Source organism: Pararge aegeria, chromosome Z, assembly GCF_905163445.1.
Source record: "Pararge aegeria chromosome Z, ilParAegt1.1, whole genome shotgun sequence".
NCBI classification, from domain to species: Eukaryota; Metazoa; Arthropoda; class Insecta; order Lepidoptera; family Nymphalidae; genus Pararge; species Pararge aegeria.
In genome coordinates, this window is record NC_053208.1 from 135,409 (window position 1) to 154,290 (window position 18,882).

The 18,882-nt window shown below is 38.0% G+C and overlaps 1 protein-coding gene across 1 annotated transcript in view; it reads left to right on the forward strand.

Moving 5' to 3' along the window:
* The first annotated feature begins 298 nt into the window (after positions 1–298).
* The window catches only part of LOC120636569 (forkhead box protein L2-like), an 84,408-nt gene continuing 65,824 nt past the window's right edge, over positions 299–18,882 (forward strand). The window contains exons 1-2 of the mRNA XM_039908104.1: positions 299–555; positions 6,986–7,128. Coding sequence (XP_039764038.1) covers positions 7,054–7,128 — 75 coding nt within the window. The 5' untranslated portion in view covers positions 299–555; positions 6,986–7,053. The remainder of the gene's footprint in view (positions 556–6,985; positions 7,129–18,882) is intronic.

The window sequence follows — 18,882 nt, forward strand, 5'->3', positions numbered from 1 at the left end:
AATACTAGAACCAAGGGAGGCAACTTGTGTTGCCAAATTTCGTGGCGATGCACTGCGACTCCACCTTTCGCCGCCATTGGCGTCCGACGCGTTAGCTCAACCAATGACACCTCGCCTTGCCCCACTCGAGCTCAGTACACGATTACGTTTCCCTTGACCAAGAAAACGTCCGGTTTTCTGAGAAAACGATCTTCTACCATACAATTGCCTTGCAGTTAGGACGTCAGCGTAGGTGTGAGTTGCAACGATTTTTTTCCTAAGTCCGTAGTAGTTTGTGGTCCGCCCACGCACGCCCGTCCACCCGGCTCGCTCGGACGGCGCTCGGCGGCTCGGAGGGCTCTGGCGCCGCTCTTCTACGCTAGCGCTCGCCGCGACCGCACGCTCGGCCGCCCGCCCAGCGCCCGCTTACCGTACGCTCGCTACTTCACAAACTTTGAAAGTGCACACCCGGACTTTTTGTGTTATTTAGTGTTCAAAACAACGATTTGTAACGTTTAAACGTGGATTTTCAAAAAGCTCTAGGATTTCCCAGCGATCTGAACTCATTAAAAGTGGGTAAGTAATGCTGAAATATGTGTTTTCTATTAGTTAACACTTTACGGCGCTCGTATGCATTTTTATTGCACCATAAAAATCTCTTAAATCAGTGATTGCTTTGTTATGAATGAGTAGGTGATAAGTTTGATTTATTGTATTAAAGTTAACTTAATTTTTAACGAATCCGGTAATACGATTTTTATACAATGTACTTATTAAATTATTTACGAAGCCTGACTTTGTTGAAGCCCAGGTTGTACTTCTAGATAACTTTAGGTAATTTCTCGGAGCTTAGTTTGAGCCGACCCAAAATTTTTTCTTGCTTTTAAAAGTATTTTTATCTCAATTTTATTTTGCAATATTGCTACTGTACCTATAAAAACTTCATATGCTAGATAATTTCAATAGTTTTCTTAGACTTAAAACTTCCGCGATTATGTTTACGATACAAATAATATTACATGGGAACTAAGGGGTAAGAGATATAAAACAATTTATGAAGAAAAACAAATTGGTTTTAAATTTTTCAAGGCTACTTATCGAATTTATCGGAAACAAACATTTGATCACATCTCCTTTTGATGTATTGACTGTAAATGGAGAAAAGTGAACATATTTCTTATGTGGAAACCGGACAAAAGGACCAAATTTGTCAAATTTGCCATATACTTTACCTTCAATAAACAATAATATAAATGTTATAATTAAAGACAATTAAATGGCAACGCTGCTAGGGTGGCGGAACTTTTAATAATAAAAACAATTGTCATTTAAATAATCGTTATTTTGTCGATTAAATATTTATTGAGTAGGTTCATTTCAAAGCGGCTGATAATTAATCCAATTTACCTAACAGAATTACTGGGTTCTTTCAAGAACTAAAAGCTGAGTGTCGACATAACTAGTCCCCGGAAACAATGCTGGCTGTAGCCCGGTGTCTGCGGCCCGCAAGCTGCCCCACTGTTTAGTTGAAGCAGCAGGTTGTACCTATACGTATTTCTTTTCGCGGCAATTGCGCTCGCGAAAGTAGGTAGCGACCTCAAGGAGGTAGTAAGTACTTACTACCTCCTTGAGGTCGCTACCTACTTCTGCTTCAGCATGCTGCATATTTTTTGAGAATTTATTAATATAACTGTTACGAAAGAGTCATACAAAACCCTTTCGTGATTGAAACGCAACCCGTTGGACTAATAATTATTATTTACATATCGCAGTATCCGATGGTCCTTTAGTATTTTAAGTTAATTATTTACAATATTAAGGTTATTTTATCTTCTTTATCTACTGCAATAATTGCGCAGTCCTAATTATATACTTATGAAATAATATAAAAGGCGTCCATGCAGAATCATATTCCAGTAGATAAGTAATCGATGCGTTTAAAAGCTACCAAAAACATAGTGCGTGCAAAACAGTCTAATATTATAAAGATGAACAGTTCTGACGTTTGCATGTAGGTACGTACTTATGTTCCAATGCGCTAATCTAAGGTTGTATGTTTTTGGTTCGGTTGTATTTCTTGCCTATGTGATTTGAAACGTTATGATAAGTGTGAAATCTGCGCAATTAAGTGAAATCACACTGTGACCCAGAGCGGGAGGCAGGCTTTAATAATCAAATAACTAATAATTAAATAAGTAACTGCCTTTTGAGAGACTACATTATCCATTAGTGCAGCACCAATAGGCTAGAGGCCCGAAGAAAAAGGTGGGGAATGGTGGATAGAAACAGGCGTTACTCTGCGGAATTCCATGATATCGAAGATATATCTAAGATAGGTATCAAATGCATAGATAAAATAAACATTTCCTGAGGATGCTCCGGTTCCGGAGCAAAACGTGCGTATCGAGTACATTGCCGAGGACCTGTTTGGGTGGAGTATTAAAGAAGTTATAAATTACACCATACAGATTCTCCGGCTTCTGTTCTGTTTCAGAGAAGTCTTAGAGATAGTACATAATGTCAGTTGTACGCTGATTGAGTTCTGCAGAAAAGTTGTAGAGCTTGATAATGTCTACAAAAAAACATATTGAGCGTTGACATTATCAACTCAAAGCGACAGCATATGTATAATACTTTTATATTCAGGAAAAAAGAGTAATTTTTAAATATTAAATCTTTAGGTCGTGTTTATTGGTCATAGTAACAAAAATTATTAATTCTTACCTAAATAAGTAAACTTATCCTCTTAATTATTTGAAACGAGGGACTTTCCGTTTTACTGCTCAAAAGTTGGAAGTATGTTTATAGAGATAATACGATATAGATATGGAACCGCGTGATATTAATTCTGTTAAATGGTTTTTTAAAGGGTTAATCTCAGGAACAGGTTCGAATTGGATTTTTTTTGTTTTGGATGGACTAATTACCGGCTTAAAGCTATATTATTTCACACTACGACCATCAGCTACCACGACCACGCTTCTCAATAAGAAATATTGCGAAAACAGCAGAAATTATCCTTTTTGACAGATTCCGGTTAGTGTGATACGTAAACGGTACGTAACGCGAATACGGCTCCTCTCCTTACCGTACCTACTTCTCTTTTCAATTCTAAAGAACAGTTTGCGACATCATATGCCCATCTTTTAAGGGTGACTCATTCGCGGCCAAAGTCGCGAGAGACCTACCTTGAGGGTACATTGCCGAGGATCTGTTTGGTGAGGAGCATGCGGATTGAAGAAATTATAAATTACACGATACAGATTCTCCTGCTGTTCGCGGAGTATAGCAAATTAAGCTTAGTTTTCATAATATACTATGGATTTCCGCAAAGTAACGCCTGCTTCTATCCAATCGCGAGGGACCGCTATTCTATACATCAAATAAAACTGTTACTGTTGAATTCTGTACATTGAACATATTTACAAAACATTATTTGGAGGCTCTCTATAATCAAGATGTATTTTTTTTTCATTTTTGTCTGTCCGTCTGTCTCTCTGTATATATCTGGGCCACGCTTAACGCTGAAACTACTGAATGAATTCAAATGAGACCTTGCACGATTAGAGTTACTGCGAGGATGAACACAGGATACTTTTTATCCCGAAATTCAGCTCAGTTCCTTTGGGAGACCGGATGAAAGTGTTTATCAACTCTGTCAAATGTTAACCGATTTAATTAATTCTATTTGAAATTGATAGGTTGTCTATAAGTTTAGCTAAGCCTACATTTCGTTTAAACTGATGAACATGATTAAAGACAGAACTCCTCAGCGGACAGCAGCACACCCGTCACTTAAGGCTCAACGATAATGAAGACATAAAGTGTTGCCACTTTTATTAGAACTTTAGTACTAAGTAGGACGTAGTAGCTGTAGAATATGCAGTAGCAAGTAGTAGTCACAAACATATATAAATACTTTTCTCTCACTGTATGTTAGTAATCCACAATGGAACTATGTTTATGAAAAACTATCTGCAGAGTATTAGGCATTAGCCACGCACCGGAAGCTTTGATATGACCGGTGGAGTATACACTGATATCCGTTACTGTTTGATATATTGTCACCAATTACACTTTATGTTGCCACTCCGCTGTTCGACTTCATTCGCGTACTTATATCGTTATTCTCAACGTGGATGTTTCTGAAGAAGTCGTTTTATTTTTTATACGTAAGCTTATGCTAAAGGCCTGGAATGGCAAGGTTAGAAAGCTCAGAGGATCACTTAAAATTGCCTATATTTTTATCCACGTTAACAATTGAACCATTGACTTGTGAAGTGGCCTCCGTTGTGCCTACTTACTTAAAACAACTCACCCTCAGCCAATGAACAGCATCCCATTGCCAGGCACTAGTCTTCTCTGTCGTAGGAGAATCAGAGCATTGAACCAACACGCTACTGTGATGCGTAGGTAGTAGCGGGCTGATCTCAGGCGCCCACAACATTTGCAATAATTAATAATAATGAAATAAAGCTCGTTTATAGCATGTGCTAGTTAAGCAAATTTATAGACTAATTTAAATTCATACTTTGTACGCGTCGTCGGCTAAAGCCTTTTTGGAACGTCACATCTTCAGTTTGTGACTCTTGAATGACTCCATTGCCGGTTTGGAAGTAACTCTTTTCCTATATCAGCATTCAATAATCCCTAAACGGCTGGCAACGCGATCAGTCACGTGTCGGCTGCCAGTGCGAGCTCAGCCCATTTCGATGGCGTAGACATTTAAACGCGCTAAAATTAATGTATAAGTAGATAATATTTCAAAAATGCTTCTCACGAAAGAGAGACTCTACTCGCCGAGCCACCCTCTCTGCAGGCGGACATTCGATGCGACGCCAAAACACTATTATAATTGAAATACAACGTTGTTAAAAATTCATCTCAATCCATCGGCTGCTCTTTGTTCCACCGTCAGAACAGCGAGACGCCGTGAGCGGGGCATCCTATTTGATGGACACTCAATCAACTCGTACAAAACGCCTTTATCCACGTTTCCGATCCAAAGCGCTAACGCTAACGTGCGGAATACCGTCCCGGCTATTGTTTGTATAAGCACTTCCAAAGCAAGAGTGAATAACTAATATAATATTATATATTCATCATCATCATCTCATAATTGCTTTCCGTCGGGCATGATTTTAGTCAAGTGCGAGTCTATTTGGTATTAAAAAAAGGTGTCGCGTGCGGGCCGGGCCACGCGCCTTGTTGAGTTCCATAGTTGCGCGTTACAATATGCGTAGGAACTTACTACTTAGGAAGACGTTTTGTTTTCCAATCCGAAAATATTACAATTGATTTCACGGTTTAGCGGCTACTAACGTCTTAAACACGGACGTGCTAGGACTGCTAACTGAAAAAGGAGTTAAATCCGTGTTGACAAGGGTCAACAATGTAATCAATAATTGAACGTGTCTATTCGTGTAGGCACATATTATTTGAATCTGAACGTAAATATTTTTAATAATTAGTTTTATTCAGGAACTATTTTTATTATTACATTATATTAGTAAATTGGGTTCTTGTCTAAAGGTAAAGAACTCTAGGAACGATTATAATGATCTACTGACTATTGCATTGTTACAAAGTTCATGAATAAAAATGTTGTAATAGCTGTAGGTTACCTACACAATATGCTGAACGTAGTCTAATATTGATTACTTCAGCTAATTGCTGTTATAAGTTAAGCAATACCTATGGCTAGGCTGATTTGCAGGTGAAAAGAATGCAATTGTGGTCAAATGCATGTTAAACCTTGCATTTGAACTCTAGGAGCTCATCTTTATCATCAACTTCACACAAAGACCTCCGTCCACTATGCTCATGATTTCACCGTATTTTATTATATACACCACTATCACAGTGTTATATATATATATAGATTCTAAAATCATATTCGTTTGGTTCCGCTCGAATCAGGAACTATATTTTGGTTGGAAAATTCATTCCCCGTCGTACCAATGGATCCGGATGACTTGACTACGCGTTGGATATAACACCATATATTATACTTAATTAATAATTGTAGGTTTAACTTTCTTGTATCTATTACTATAAATTTGCTTGTATTTTTAACCGACTTCAAACAAAGGAGGAATGATACCTCGTCCTGAGAACTTTTTCATTCAAAAATTGTATATTATGTGTGCATTTCTTAGTCAGCGGTGTGTGTAAACAATAATGTGGAAGTATTACAAAAGCAAGAGTAGTCATTCAATGGGTTAACGATATTTAATTTGTTGCCGCGATATCAAACAAATGCTTCTTAAACGTTTCTAGCCCTCAAAAAAGGGCTCTTAAATTATTTGTTTTACTCCACCCGAGAACTCCTAACCTATAAGACGACAAGAAAAAAAGTTTTGCATTATAATAACTAATCTTAAAATTATGACATGTATACACTGACCTAATATGAATATATATGAATATATATATATAATATATAAATAGATAAAACTTTGATATATAAATATATTGACATAGTAGAAACGATGACATTGTTACTAAATTGGGTCCTCCTTTTTCTGATATAACAACATACGCAGCGATTTTTAATGTCGAACATTGAAAGACCCTCTAATGTTCCTTTACTCTCACAATTGATTGATGTTCAGTAACTCTCAGTTATATTCAAAATAATTCGAGTTTACAAAGATAAAAGTTTTGATTTCTTCTGATTAAATTAGGAATTCAAATATTTTTTTCTGCAGCGTGCAAGGACCGCAATTGATCGAATTCATACCACCGCTGTAACGCGCTGCGGCTTCAACTGATGGATACCCAGGACTTTTTAGAGATTTTATCGACTACTTTGAGGTCGTCTTTCGACCTACTAAGTTTACCAACGCTGCGCTTTCTCGTCATCCAGAGCCTCGTGACCCGTACTCGGAGGGGCCAAACACGAGACGCATGAAGCAGCTGCATTGTAAAATAGCCATCACATTGCAACCGCACGAGAGTTAATACCTAATATCGGGATGTAGTAGTAACCGCAGCCTTGTTGCAGTGGGCCGCGCGGATGGAGCCGGCGGCTCGCGCCTGAGTGCCGAGCACAGCGCCCCCTGCGCACGCGCCATGGGCGACCTGCCGCACGCGTACGCGGAGCCGCGCCGCGCGCCGCTCTACGCGCACGCGCAGCTGCCGCCCCCGGTGAGTCCTTACCTGCCTGCCTAGTCATCTTAATAACAAGACACTGTTGTGTCCACGTCACCTTGCCGCCGCGAACGAACACTCGAATTACAACACAACATTTGTAACAGTTAGCTACCATATTGTACCTAATTTGTAAACTACATTGCCTCTACCGCTTTAAAACAATTAGAGAAGAGAAATGTATGAGTCCCAGTGCATGCGATACGCGAATACTGGTACGGCCGCTCAAGTTGTAGAAACCACTTGTACCTGAAGTACTAAACCTGTCTAGTATCTTGGAATGTATTGCATTATCTTTTGCCCGCGTTCTCCGCCAATAACTCCGTTCAACTAAATCTAAACAATGAAGGATAAACAAACAAACACGCTTTCTCATTTATTATATTAGTAATGATAAGGATTGTCAGATGTGTAAGAGGTTTTTATTTAAAACCCCTGCTAAAAACCCGTATACACTTCTGGGTTATCACTGCTACTGAATCCCGGTTCCCGGGCCTCGTCTTTCTGCCTGACGCTCTTCAGACAATAATTTCGCGCGCGCGACTCTTTTCGCCTCCCGTGCACCAGATAACGCGCGCCGTTATAGATTCTTACGGCTATATGCAGTACCTGTAGTAGTAACTGCTCGCCTGGAGAATTACTACCGTCACGCTTATTTCTGCCGAAAAGCAGCATTGCTGTCACTAAGCAGCATTGTTGTGTTCCGGGCTGAAGGGCGCGGTTGCCTGTGTAATTACAGGCGTATGGAGATCAACACCTACGCCCCAGATGGACACAGATCACACTTTGCATGTCATTCAAACGTCTTTTTAACGTCATATTACTTTGTATCCTCGCTACTCTACGCTACGCTGCTCGCAATCGTAAAATCATATCCAGGTCATAAGTATTGTGGGCTGGCTTCTAATGTGTATTTCAGCGGTGCAGGTGTGGCCGACCTTAAGCGGAAATAAGCCGCAGATTAGCTCTCGAAATATCACTTAAATAGTGGAATTTATTTAAAACAATAAAGCACAAAACTAAGCTCGCACCCGAGAACGTGCTAATGTGTCAAGACTATAAAACACCGGGAACAAATATGCATTTAACAATAAATCCGTTTGGTGGCAAAACAATAAACACGTAAAAAAGTAAGTGATTTAAAAGTCGGGCGTTCGGTTACCGCGATTCGACGCGGGGCTCGCCGACCTGAGAAATTCAATCATTTTGATTTTATACATACCCATTTCATTTAAGTAGCACAGGTCCATACACATATTGTACAAAAGATTGCTATTTTTCAAACATCATTTAACATTTTCATTTTAGTGTTATTTTGATTGGTTGCTATGTTAAACTGTAAAATTTTGGATGGAAGCAAAATAAATCAATTTATCTACTGTCTATTTTAACTTACGCAGCGATGATTGTTGGAAAAGAGTTGAAAGCTGGAGTTGAAACTCTGCTCTAGGAAATGCAGCGTCGGTGTAGACTGGACACAGGCACCAGAGCAGGGGGCGTGGGCACGTTTACCAGATACCTATGTCGAGCGTTCATTGTAGTTGATAACTAAATAGTTTTGGCTAGGTCACTTCATTGTAAGTTAACCTAATCAGTTTTCGCATTATCTGAAGTGGGACGGTTTGCAGCACTTCCATTAATAAGTTAATTTAAGAATTTAATATAATTTATTGCTTTACCGTAAACGAAAAAATTAAAATTAATTTATTATTATCTTTTTTTATTTATTTTTTATCTTTATCTATACTAATATTAAAAAGGTGAAAGTTTTTTTGTTTGTTTGTACCCTTATAAATATTTCTTCGCAAAAATAAAGCTAAACTTGCAGGAAATAATATAGCCTATACTTTACATAAAAATAAATTGCAATATTGTAGCCCAACGTAGCCAAAGGTTGCCTATGAAATGACGTGTAAAAAAAATTGCGTGCGCTGAGAAAACTACAATACATAAGAATTACTAACTAGATGATTAAAGAATTTATTATTACCTAGTAAAAGTCAGCGAGGGAATATATCTATCATAGTTATGTCACCAGCTTTTGTGTTCTACAATTTTATTAGATCGCCGATTCGATTACGATCGATTTACGTTTAGATCTGATGAATATGATTGGAGATAGAGCACAGAACTTCTCAGTGGACTGCAACCCCTCAATTAAGGCTAAGTGAAACTGAATATATTTAGTGAGTGTTGCCACATTCACGAGGACTTAATAATAACGGTTTTATATTTTCTTGGTTAATCTTGAGCATATCAGAATCATGCGATTTTGATTCTTCCTTTAACGATTACTATTCTTTGTTAGTGGTAGGAGCTGAGAGTGATTGATATCGGACTATCTTTCATATTTCCAAAGTCCATCACCCATCTTTTTACATTATGCGCAGTCATTTGTTGTAAGGAATTCAAAGTATTCTAAGTAAGCGGAGACGGGAGCGGAGTGTCATCGGGACGGTCATTTTAGATGGGCAATGTTTACGTGATTGAGGTTTTCAAATAGTGGATTATCGCCATCTTTATACGCATTTGTACCGTAGTATCAGTACAAACTCATGGGTACGCGGGCAAAGGTCGCATATCAGAAATTATTAAACTATTTAAACTATTTCGCGGTCTATTTGCGTTTGTATCGCTGCCGAGCCGCGGCGACAAAGTCACCGTGGGTGACGCTGACCGGCCTGTGCCCTGCAGGGAAATTAACTGGGCTTCTGATGATGATGTTTACTATAAACTGGTTTGATACATAACGTCCGCGGCTATAGGCCAGAAGAGGGATGCATTGTTGACCAGGCAGCGCCCTGGAAGAATATTTTCGTCACGGGTGCTTATGTCATAGTGTTAAACACTTGAGCTGTACACTAGGTACTTCTATAAACGTCATATGTGTTTATTTCATGAGACGTACAGAAATATTTTATCTCCGTCGTAAGATTTAAATACAGGATGTGTAAACTTGGAATAGGCATTGTATACAAGCGTGGTCTTAAAATCAATTTTTAATTATTGTACAGTATTAATTATCACAGAGAAAATGTATTTTATCGAGCTTTTGAAATTCGGCTGCTTAAAAAGAGTAAAATTTCGTTTCTTACGAGTAAAAGGTTACAATCCCGCGAAATAAGTTTTTAGACTATGTAGCGTTTTCAGGTAAAAAAAAAAAAAGTAATGTTTTACGTGAATTCAGACGCATGTCCGTAGAAAAATTGATTCGTATTTCGGCAGAGTTTCTGGACAGAAAAACTAATAGGTACCTTTTCTATTTTGAATCCTGGAAATAAACACTCTATACCTAAAGGTCCGTAACTGAACATCGTAACAAGTGGACTAGCGAGGCAAATATGTTATGTTAGGAGAGGTGGTCGTAGCGCTCGATTGTCGGGCCCCCTGTATATTAATTGGTATATAATAATAAGCGCGGTTCACGAGGTGCCATGACGCGCTCGTATCGGGCCGCTATCAGCTCGTCACGATGGCGTTACATCATCGACCTTGTTTGCTTGACTTTTATTCTTGCAGAATACTAAATCGTATCGTAAATCTACTATACTAAGACGTTTCTTTTATTCCATCCAGAGACTGTCAATTATTTCACCTAACCCTCCGGCTTCGCAAGGATGCAGTGTAGGTACTAATGTGGAGCAGTTTCGTGTGATGAGATCAATCATAAAGTTCCGCAGTACATTAATATACACACCGGCATATTTAGCGGAACACAAAAAAAATCCATAATTAAAAAAATATGGTTTTATTTTAAAATCTACTTACTATACTCTTTTATTAGGTATTCAAAGTTTCATTTCATTTACTTAAAATGAGATCACATTAAGAACAGATTTTGCGAGTAATGGCTATTTGTCAAAAATGGTACATCATGGAACTTTTCATGTAACCGGGAAAAGTGAAAATTAATATTAAAATAACAATCAATTAAATTAGAAAAATGGTGATTAATATCGCGTTTTTCCTCCACGTGCTCTTATTATAGTTTATACCCGTCTAAGCGTCTGAGAATAATGTTATCGATGGTCTCCTGGGATAGTCTAAGTCTTTCCTCAACTACGCGGATTCGCAGTTCACCCACGTTGGGAGGAGCTGGAATTCTGTACTTAACTATTCTTTTGAGCAAGTCCCAAACGTGCTCTATTGGGTTCGTATCCGGTGGTCTCGCCGGCCACTCCTTAACAGTGATATTCATATCATTAAGATAAGCTTGAGTTCCCCGAGCGGTATGCGGCCGAGCATTATCCTGCTTAAAACAAAATCGTCACCGATATATGGGGCAAACGGTACGACATTTTTTTCTAAAACTTCTCTAATATTATATAGCGGTCTGCAGTCAAGTAAATTCTACTTACAAGATTTCTTTTGTTATTTAAAGTTTCATTTGTTTTACTTAAAATGAAATCACATTAAATCCGCGTTCAATAGTCGATGTTCCTGGGCAAAAGTTAATCTGTTTCTACGGTGATTTACATCGAGCCTTGGCGGGCACAAATGAACCCAAACCAGCTTCTTCGAACTTTCTTTTTACCGTACGCTCACTTAAGGTTACACCCCGCACTGCTTCTAACTCATGTCGGGCTTGGACGGCCATCAAACGGGGGTACCTACGTACACGAAGTCGAATGAAACGGGATGATCCCAACGTCGACGAAGATCTCTGGATATCACTCTGTAGGTTTGACCATTTCTTCCGATTTCGAGTTCCCTGGCAATCTCCGTTGGGGCTAAGACTGGCATAATTCAGTCCTCAACTGCATAAAGATACGCGATTAAAACAAACTAACAAAAAAAAGAATTTCAATGAAATTTTGAAGAAATACTAAAAGTTCGCCCCAGATAAGGTGTATTTATATAATTAAAACAATTGTATAAAATGTGATGGTCAGTTGTTTTCTTAATTTGATAATATTTATTTTTTAATTAAATGATGTATAAACAAAACAGCAACCTTATATGATACTGATATCAAACCTTTTTTTTGTGTTCCGCTAAATATGCCGGTGTGTGTATAAACAATCTCGTAAGATTTAGCTAGCAAATGCAAAAGAATTGTTCGTTATGACATGGCATTACAAATCTTCCAATTTCTTTGCTTTTCTCCCCTTTTTTTCTAAATATAAACCTTCGTCATGAAACACTGTCCAGTGCACAAAACTGCATTAAAATATGTTGTGTAGTTTGAAAGGCACAGACAGCGAGAGTGACTTTGTTTTGCACCAACTATGTAAAGAGATGTATTGTGTTGAATTGATATGCACTCCCGCAGGGCATTTCCTCTCAATATTATAAATGTGTTTATTTGTTACCTGTGCTCGGCTCAAGCGTTGAACCGATCTCGATGAAAATTGGCACATACGAGTATGTATTGGACCTGGAATTCACTTTAACCCTGAAAAGTTGCTCGTAATAGTTACCCACTGGATAATTAATAATGACGATTGTTATGCATTGCTTGACCCTTTAACTTATCTTGGGGAAATTTTAAGTTGAAATTTGGATACCCATATTGAGGGAGTTTTGGAAAAAATTGTAATCCATCGCCAGGCGGTCATCTTGGACCAATTTTTATCAAACAGTTATTAAAACAAAGGGTTCTTCCGAGATTCATAAAAACCCAAAATAAACGCGGATGAAATCGCAGGCAGCAGGCTAGTCAACAATGAATATATGAAATAAAATTAGCTAAACTTGAAGCACCGACTAAGCTTCTGCTATCAGTAGCTTAGTCAGTTCTTACAATGCATGTACAAGCAGGTACGTGGTCTTTAATGAGGTTTGAAGTGTTGACATTATATTCCATACACAAAGGCACTAAAAAGTATGAAAGTATAAAACAAGAATTCTAAAATGAAATCTATAATTTTTTTATGAATTAATGAATTAATTAATGAATAAACTTTTATTGTACACCAAAGAAAAAAGTAGTTACAGAGATATATATACATAGCAAGAGAGTACAATTTGGTGGCCTTATCGCTACATAGCGATTTCTTCCAGGCAACCAATGGCGTAAAAGAAAAAACAATATGATGTAATATGTGCAATGAAAATAAGATTTAAAAATTATACAAATATATAAATAAAATATATTTATATAGATATATAAATATAACTATAATATGTATATAAGTATATCACATATAAATACAAATAAGATATAAACATACATGAAATTACCTATAATTAATGTAAACTACTAACAATCATATACAACATATATAAATATGTAAATATATAACATATAACATATAAAAATCTTAAATAATCACGGATGAAATACCTTCTGATGTAACCTACTACTGGTTATTTTTTTTTGGGAAATCAATCCGTTTGACGTACATTTAGGAAAGCCGCAGACATGGTTAACTATGAATTAATATTTTAATGGTATGTAAAACATTACTGAAAATTACAGTGTAAATTAATATTTTGCTTTAAGTTCGAAACGATGATCACATTGCATAATAATTAAAGGAAAATTAGTTTATTTTGGTTGATTTTTGAAATCAAAATAAGTTTTAGTTATTAATATATACAAACCGCATAACCGCACAAAGTTTGATGCAATGAATAATGTATAAACTTTGTGGCTATTCTGTTTGATTTTAGCAGGGTCCAATTTTGATATGAATTTGCTGGCTCTAAATTAATCTGTTTGCCGGCCAGATATGGAAAAAAATTGCCATCATCTACAAAATTGCCAAATTCTAAATAATGTAGTCATTGACTTCCAAGCCGCCTACATGCCGACAATTTTTAAATGTCGAATCATGTAAGCAGCAAACCTCACACTTAAGACTCAACAATACTTACTATTACAAGTTATTATGTACTCCCAGCTGATGAGGGAGCGCTACAATCTGATGGTGAGAGCAACATCATCGATTACAAATAGACATATTGACATATGGATTGTTGTGTCATAAATTGTAGACTTTCTGTGAGCTATACTGTCAGGGGTTTCGTATAGGTCGTTGCAAACCCCATTTGAAGCAATAAGCATTTTTACGAAAATAGGTTGAACAACTTAGCAATTCTATGTTTTGAATAAGATTTTCTTCAACTTTTAGTAATTGTAACGATCCAAAAAATCTAATTGCAAATCAAAATGCCACGTAAGTTCCTTTTAAAACAATGTAAAGATGTACGGACAGAGTGAACTTAAAATAATGCCCTTTTTCGGAACTCTAAAAACTAAAACCATATTTGCAATGCCCTATTAATCTCAAGGATCTTCCATCCAAGTCACATTGTAGAACCCGTAATTGAGCAGCGTGGCGGAACCTGACTATCCCCCTCTTCTATAAGCCGAAGTATGTTCCTAGAAGTGGGATATTAATATAAATGATTCAGAGAACCCCCTGAATTCATATATATATATATATTTATAAGCACATCTTGAACGTCCAGTCCATCCGTTTCTTGTGATACTCCCACTGCTTAGAAGAGAGCAGTCTATCGAAAAGCGCCAACCAGATCTCCTGCACCATTCACAGTTTTTCATTCACTTTCTATTAAGAGATAAGAGCATAGCGGCCTGCTGGCAAGTTGTTATGAAATTCATTCATAATTGTGTAATTAAGCTAGATGTAGTAAATAAGTACTATGACGTTGTTTAAAATTGTGCATTGGCAGGTCCAAAATAACCTCACGTTATCTGATTTACAGTATACTAAACAAATTATTTCGGTAACTTGCACAGACGGTTGCGTGTTTTTTAACTGAGTCCATTCGCCGCTTTGAGTAAAAGCAATAGAATCAAAGTGTGGCCTTCCCGCTAGTTCTAAAACAACATGTGACTTACAATTTAAGAAAATCAGAAGCAACACAAGGCGTTGCCGGTGTTATCGCGCGTCCGTGACACCGGTTCATCTCGCTGCGGCAGATTGCCGCTGATACGCGCAGCACAGCGCTGATTAACATTTTTAATGATGAAATATGTTTTCTATCCAGTCAAATATTTTTTGGAATTTAATTTTAGTAGTGTAAATTTATCATAGGGCAAATATTATTTTAATCACTTTTAAATAAAAGTTACCTACGGACGACGGAATCAAAACCAGGCTGGGTACGATTCCAGAGTTAAGCCAAGAATTATTAGGTACTTATCGGGTTTTTTGTTGAATATAATAATTGGCAATTTCTTAACGCCAGGCTGAAAACACCTCTCGAAACGCCTCGACGCCTCTCCCTTCCCTTGAGCGTTGCCCATACGTTGGGCACGTTCGGCAGACAGCTTGGTTATCGCAATATATGGTAGTAGTAGCACAAAGGACGCTGCTGCCAGTCCTCCTTTATATTCCTTTAATGTTTTCAATTTTAGAGGACGGCTGGTGACAACTGAATTTGTCCGTACATATGGGGCCTGTCTCTCCCGTGGAACTAACACCTTACTGCAAAAAACATTATTATAAAGCTATTCCCGAGCGAATAAAGCAAACCTTTGTTCCGACGGATTCGAGCTCGCAGTCAAAGTGATGAATGGCAACGTGCTGCCTATTGGCGAGAAACGAACAAACGCTTACAGTATTTTTTGAACGAACTGAACGCGCGGGAGCTGGGCATCGTATTTCATATTTGTCATTACGCGGTTCGAACTTTGACGTAATTTTCGACTGAATGTATACCCCACATCAAGAAACATCAAAGATATAGGTGGTAGCCTTTGGAAATCCACAACTGGCCCTTCGTCCGTACAAGGAGCACGTAAAGATTTTGATTCCCATCATGATAACAATCGTTGCCTACAAGTTGATGGCCAAGCCCATAGTCGCATGGGCGTAGACGCACTTGTCCCTCCTGCAAGAGCGGAGAGCAGCCATTCGGAGTAATTAAATCACCTCATAATTACGTAAACACAGAATGTGTATTAACGCTTCATAAGTGCATACATAAATAAAGAATATTTGATATTTTGAATTATCACTAGCTTCAAGCGCCTGAAAGTTCTCCAAATGGTGACTTCAATTAAAAAAGTTTTGTTTATTATAATTGACTTGATGATTGTAATGTTAAAATGAGATGACGCGGTGAGAAATAAATATAGGAAACATTCGAAACATTCTTAGTGCGACAAAATATGTGCCCGGTGTGGACGTACTCTCACATTGTTTATAAACACGCTTGTGGAGTGGGTAGTTTAACAAACAAGATATTCGAATTAATTGAATTCTACCAAACAATCATTTATCATTCGATGGATTCGAGCATTTATTTAGTGCTAGTGAGATGGGAATATACCAGCGCCTTCTTGAAACGCTCGTAGCTTTCGTTAAATAATCGTAGCTCGTTGTAATCATTATCTTACAATTAGTGCGAAAACAATAAAGGTATCAAAACTGAAACTTACCTAATTTCTTATAGAAAATTGCTAGTTTTCTTTAAAAAATAAATGTCTCCGTCGACGGGTTTCAGCCTTTAAGCTGTTATTTTTACAGGCTTTCGCTTAGCTCTATATGAATACATGCCTTGAAAGTTATAATGGAGACTAGGAGATGATTCAGTCTTTGTTTTAAATGTGAAATGAGCTTGCATGAATGCCATTATACGAATATAATTTAATGTTATGTTATTTATATATGTATATATGGTATATATTATAATTTTTAACATACTCAAAAAAAAACTTGAAGGTGTAGCCTACCGGTAAAGATGAAATTTTGAACTACCTTCCTACCTACCCTACATATCGAAAGACTTGTAAAAAGTTTGCAATTTGCAAACTGGGCAATTAGTACCGACAGTATGACACAAGAGGGCAAAGCCGCGGGTAGGTAGTCGTTCATACATCAGCTGGCTGGCGCGCGGGCGACTCGGATGACGCCATTGTAATATGAACGGGGCTGTGACAAATGTAGGACCGTTGCGTTTTTTAAGAGTGAGCCGTGCTATGTGCCGGACTGGTGCATGTCGCTCTCGCATTACAGTACTCACAGCATCGACATGCGCTGCTGGACAACGTGTTAACAGAGCATCACTTGCAGGGCAAGCAAGGAACACCTCAACTTGAAGCTTGTTAAGACAAGTGTACCTGTAATTGACCAGCAATGCTTCTTGGCGGCCGAAATAAGCATGAACTCACATTCATTTTCATTCATTTATAAAATTACAAAATAATGAGTTCTACTAGCTGTTGGCCGCGACATTCTTCATGAATGTTTGCAGGGACGGGTTACTCGTAATGTGAATTTTGGCTTGCTTTGGATGGCTTACATTCAAATTAATATTATTTTGTAAAACATGCTTGTTTCAAATATACTTAATAAAAACAAAACATTCATTGTATGACAAACCATAGCCCTTTTCACACTCGGAGGATTTGGATAAAATCTTTTCATAACTGATGTCAGCGATTCAAATAAACATAAGTATTTTCAGATCCCCTCCATATAGGTGTTAATCCTTAATAGGTGACTATGTCGCGAGTGAGGAAACCACACATTTAAGTCTTTTTATTTTCAGTAGGTAGGTTCCTACCTACTGCAAGGGAGGCAATGACTGTACCTAGGAAAGGCGAAGCTGCGCAAATATTGAAACAGAGAGCAGTAATTATTGTAGCTTCGGGCGAGGAGGATGCTGCATATTTATTCTCGATAAATCCGCCATTGAGTCCACCCGTAACCGGAAGACTAGTTGCCTTTTCCTTTTCTAGCATATTCGCCTGGCTGTTCAAAACAACAACTCGGCGATATTCAAAAATCAATTGTGTGCCGCTCTCGGTGCGCTGTTCGCGCCGGTCCCTCAAACAACTGCCGCTGACAACATTTCCCGCACTATTGAACGTTCCCTTGGGCATTCAAAGGAAAAGTAAAAAGTTGACTGACTGTCGAAATCCATTTTACACAAAGACCCTTTGAATTTGGCGAAGTTATTTTCACCTCTCACAGGTGTGTTCGCTTGTAGATTTTGTGAGCGTTATGCTACTATACCTACAGGGTTTGTGATAGTAATAATTGATCGACCAAGCAAACGGCAGACCTAATGGTGAGTCAAAAATCGCACTTGCCTATAAACAGAGCAACATCGCTGGGCACGCATGGCTAATGTGGCTGCAATTAGACCGCTGTTCAGACCGGACGGTAATACATCCCCGGACGAGTTCTGCCACAAAAGCTACTACTGACTACTAATAGTGTGAATTTCTTCTTCCATAATAATATAGCAAATGTGAAAGTGTCCTTATAGTTTTGCCTTCTCTAAGGCAGCGACAGAGCAACACATTAATCAGCTTGTTTGCATACAGACATAGGTACTGGTGGCAGAGGAGTGACATAGCCCGATTATCCCGAAAAATACACGATTCCCCTTTTAGTAATGCCAAAAAAATGTATGTAGAAAGAAATACAATTAAAGTCTGTTTGTGAAATGACAATACATATAGTTTTTAGAGAATTCCGCAGCAACAGTTTCTTTGCCCGCTTCAAGCTAAGTATCCCCGCGGTGTAAGCTATATCTATGCAAAATTTCGTCGAGATAGGTTTCGGTTTCTTAGCTTCGGTTCTTATTCTTATTATGGGGCCAAACTGCTTATATAGGAGGCGCCACTGACGCGCGCACTCCGTACCCTCAATGTGATAGCCGAGAAGACGGATTTATTTTGTTGCACTCTGGGTGAACTCACAAATATAGCGATTCGGATTTTATCATATACACTATAGTTATATATATTATTAAAATGTACATAACATGCTGCATTGTCGTATTAGGATAACTTTTCCTGTAATGACGAAATGTAAGATGGGAATA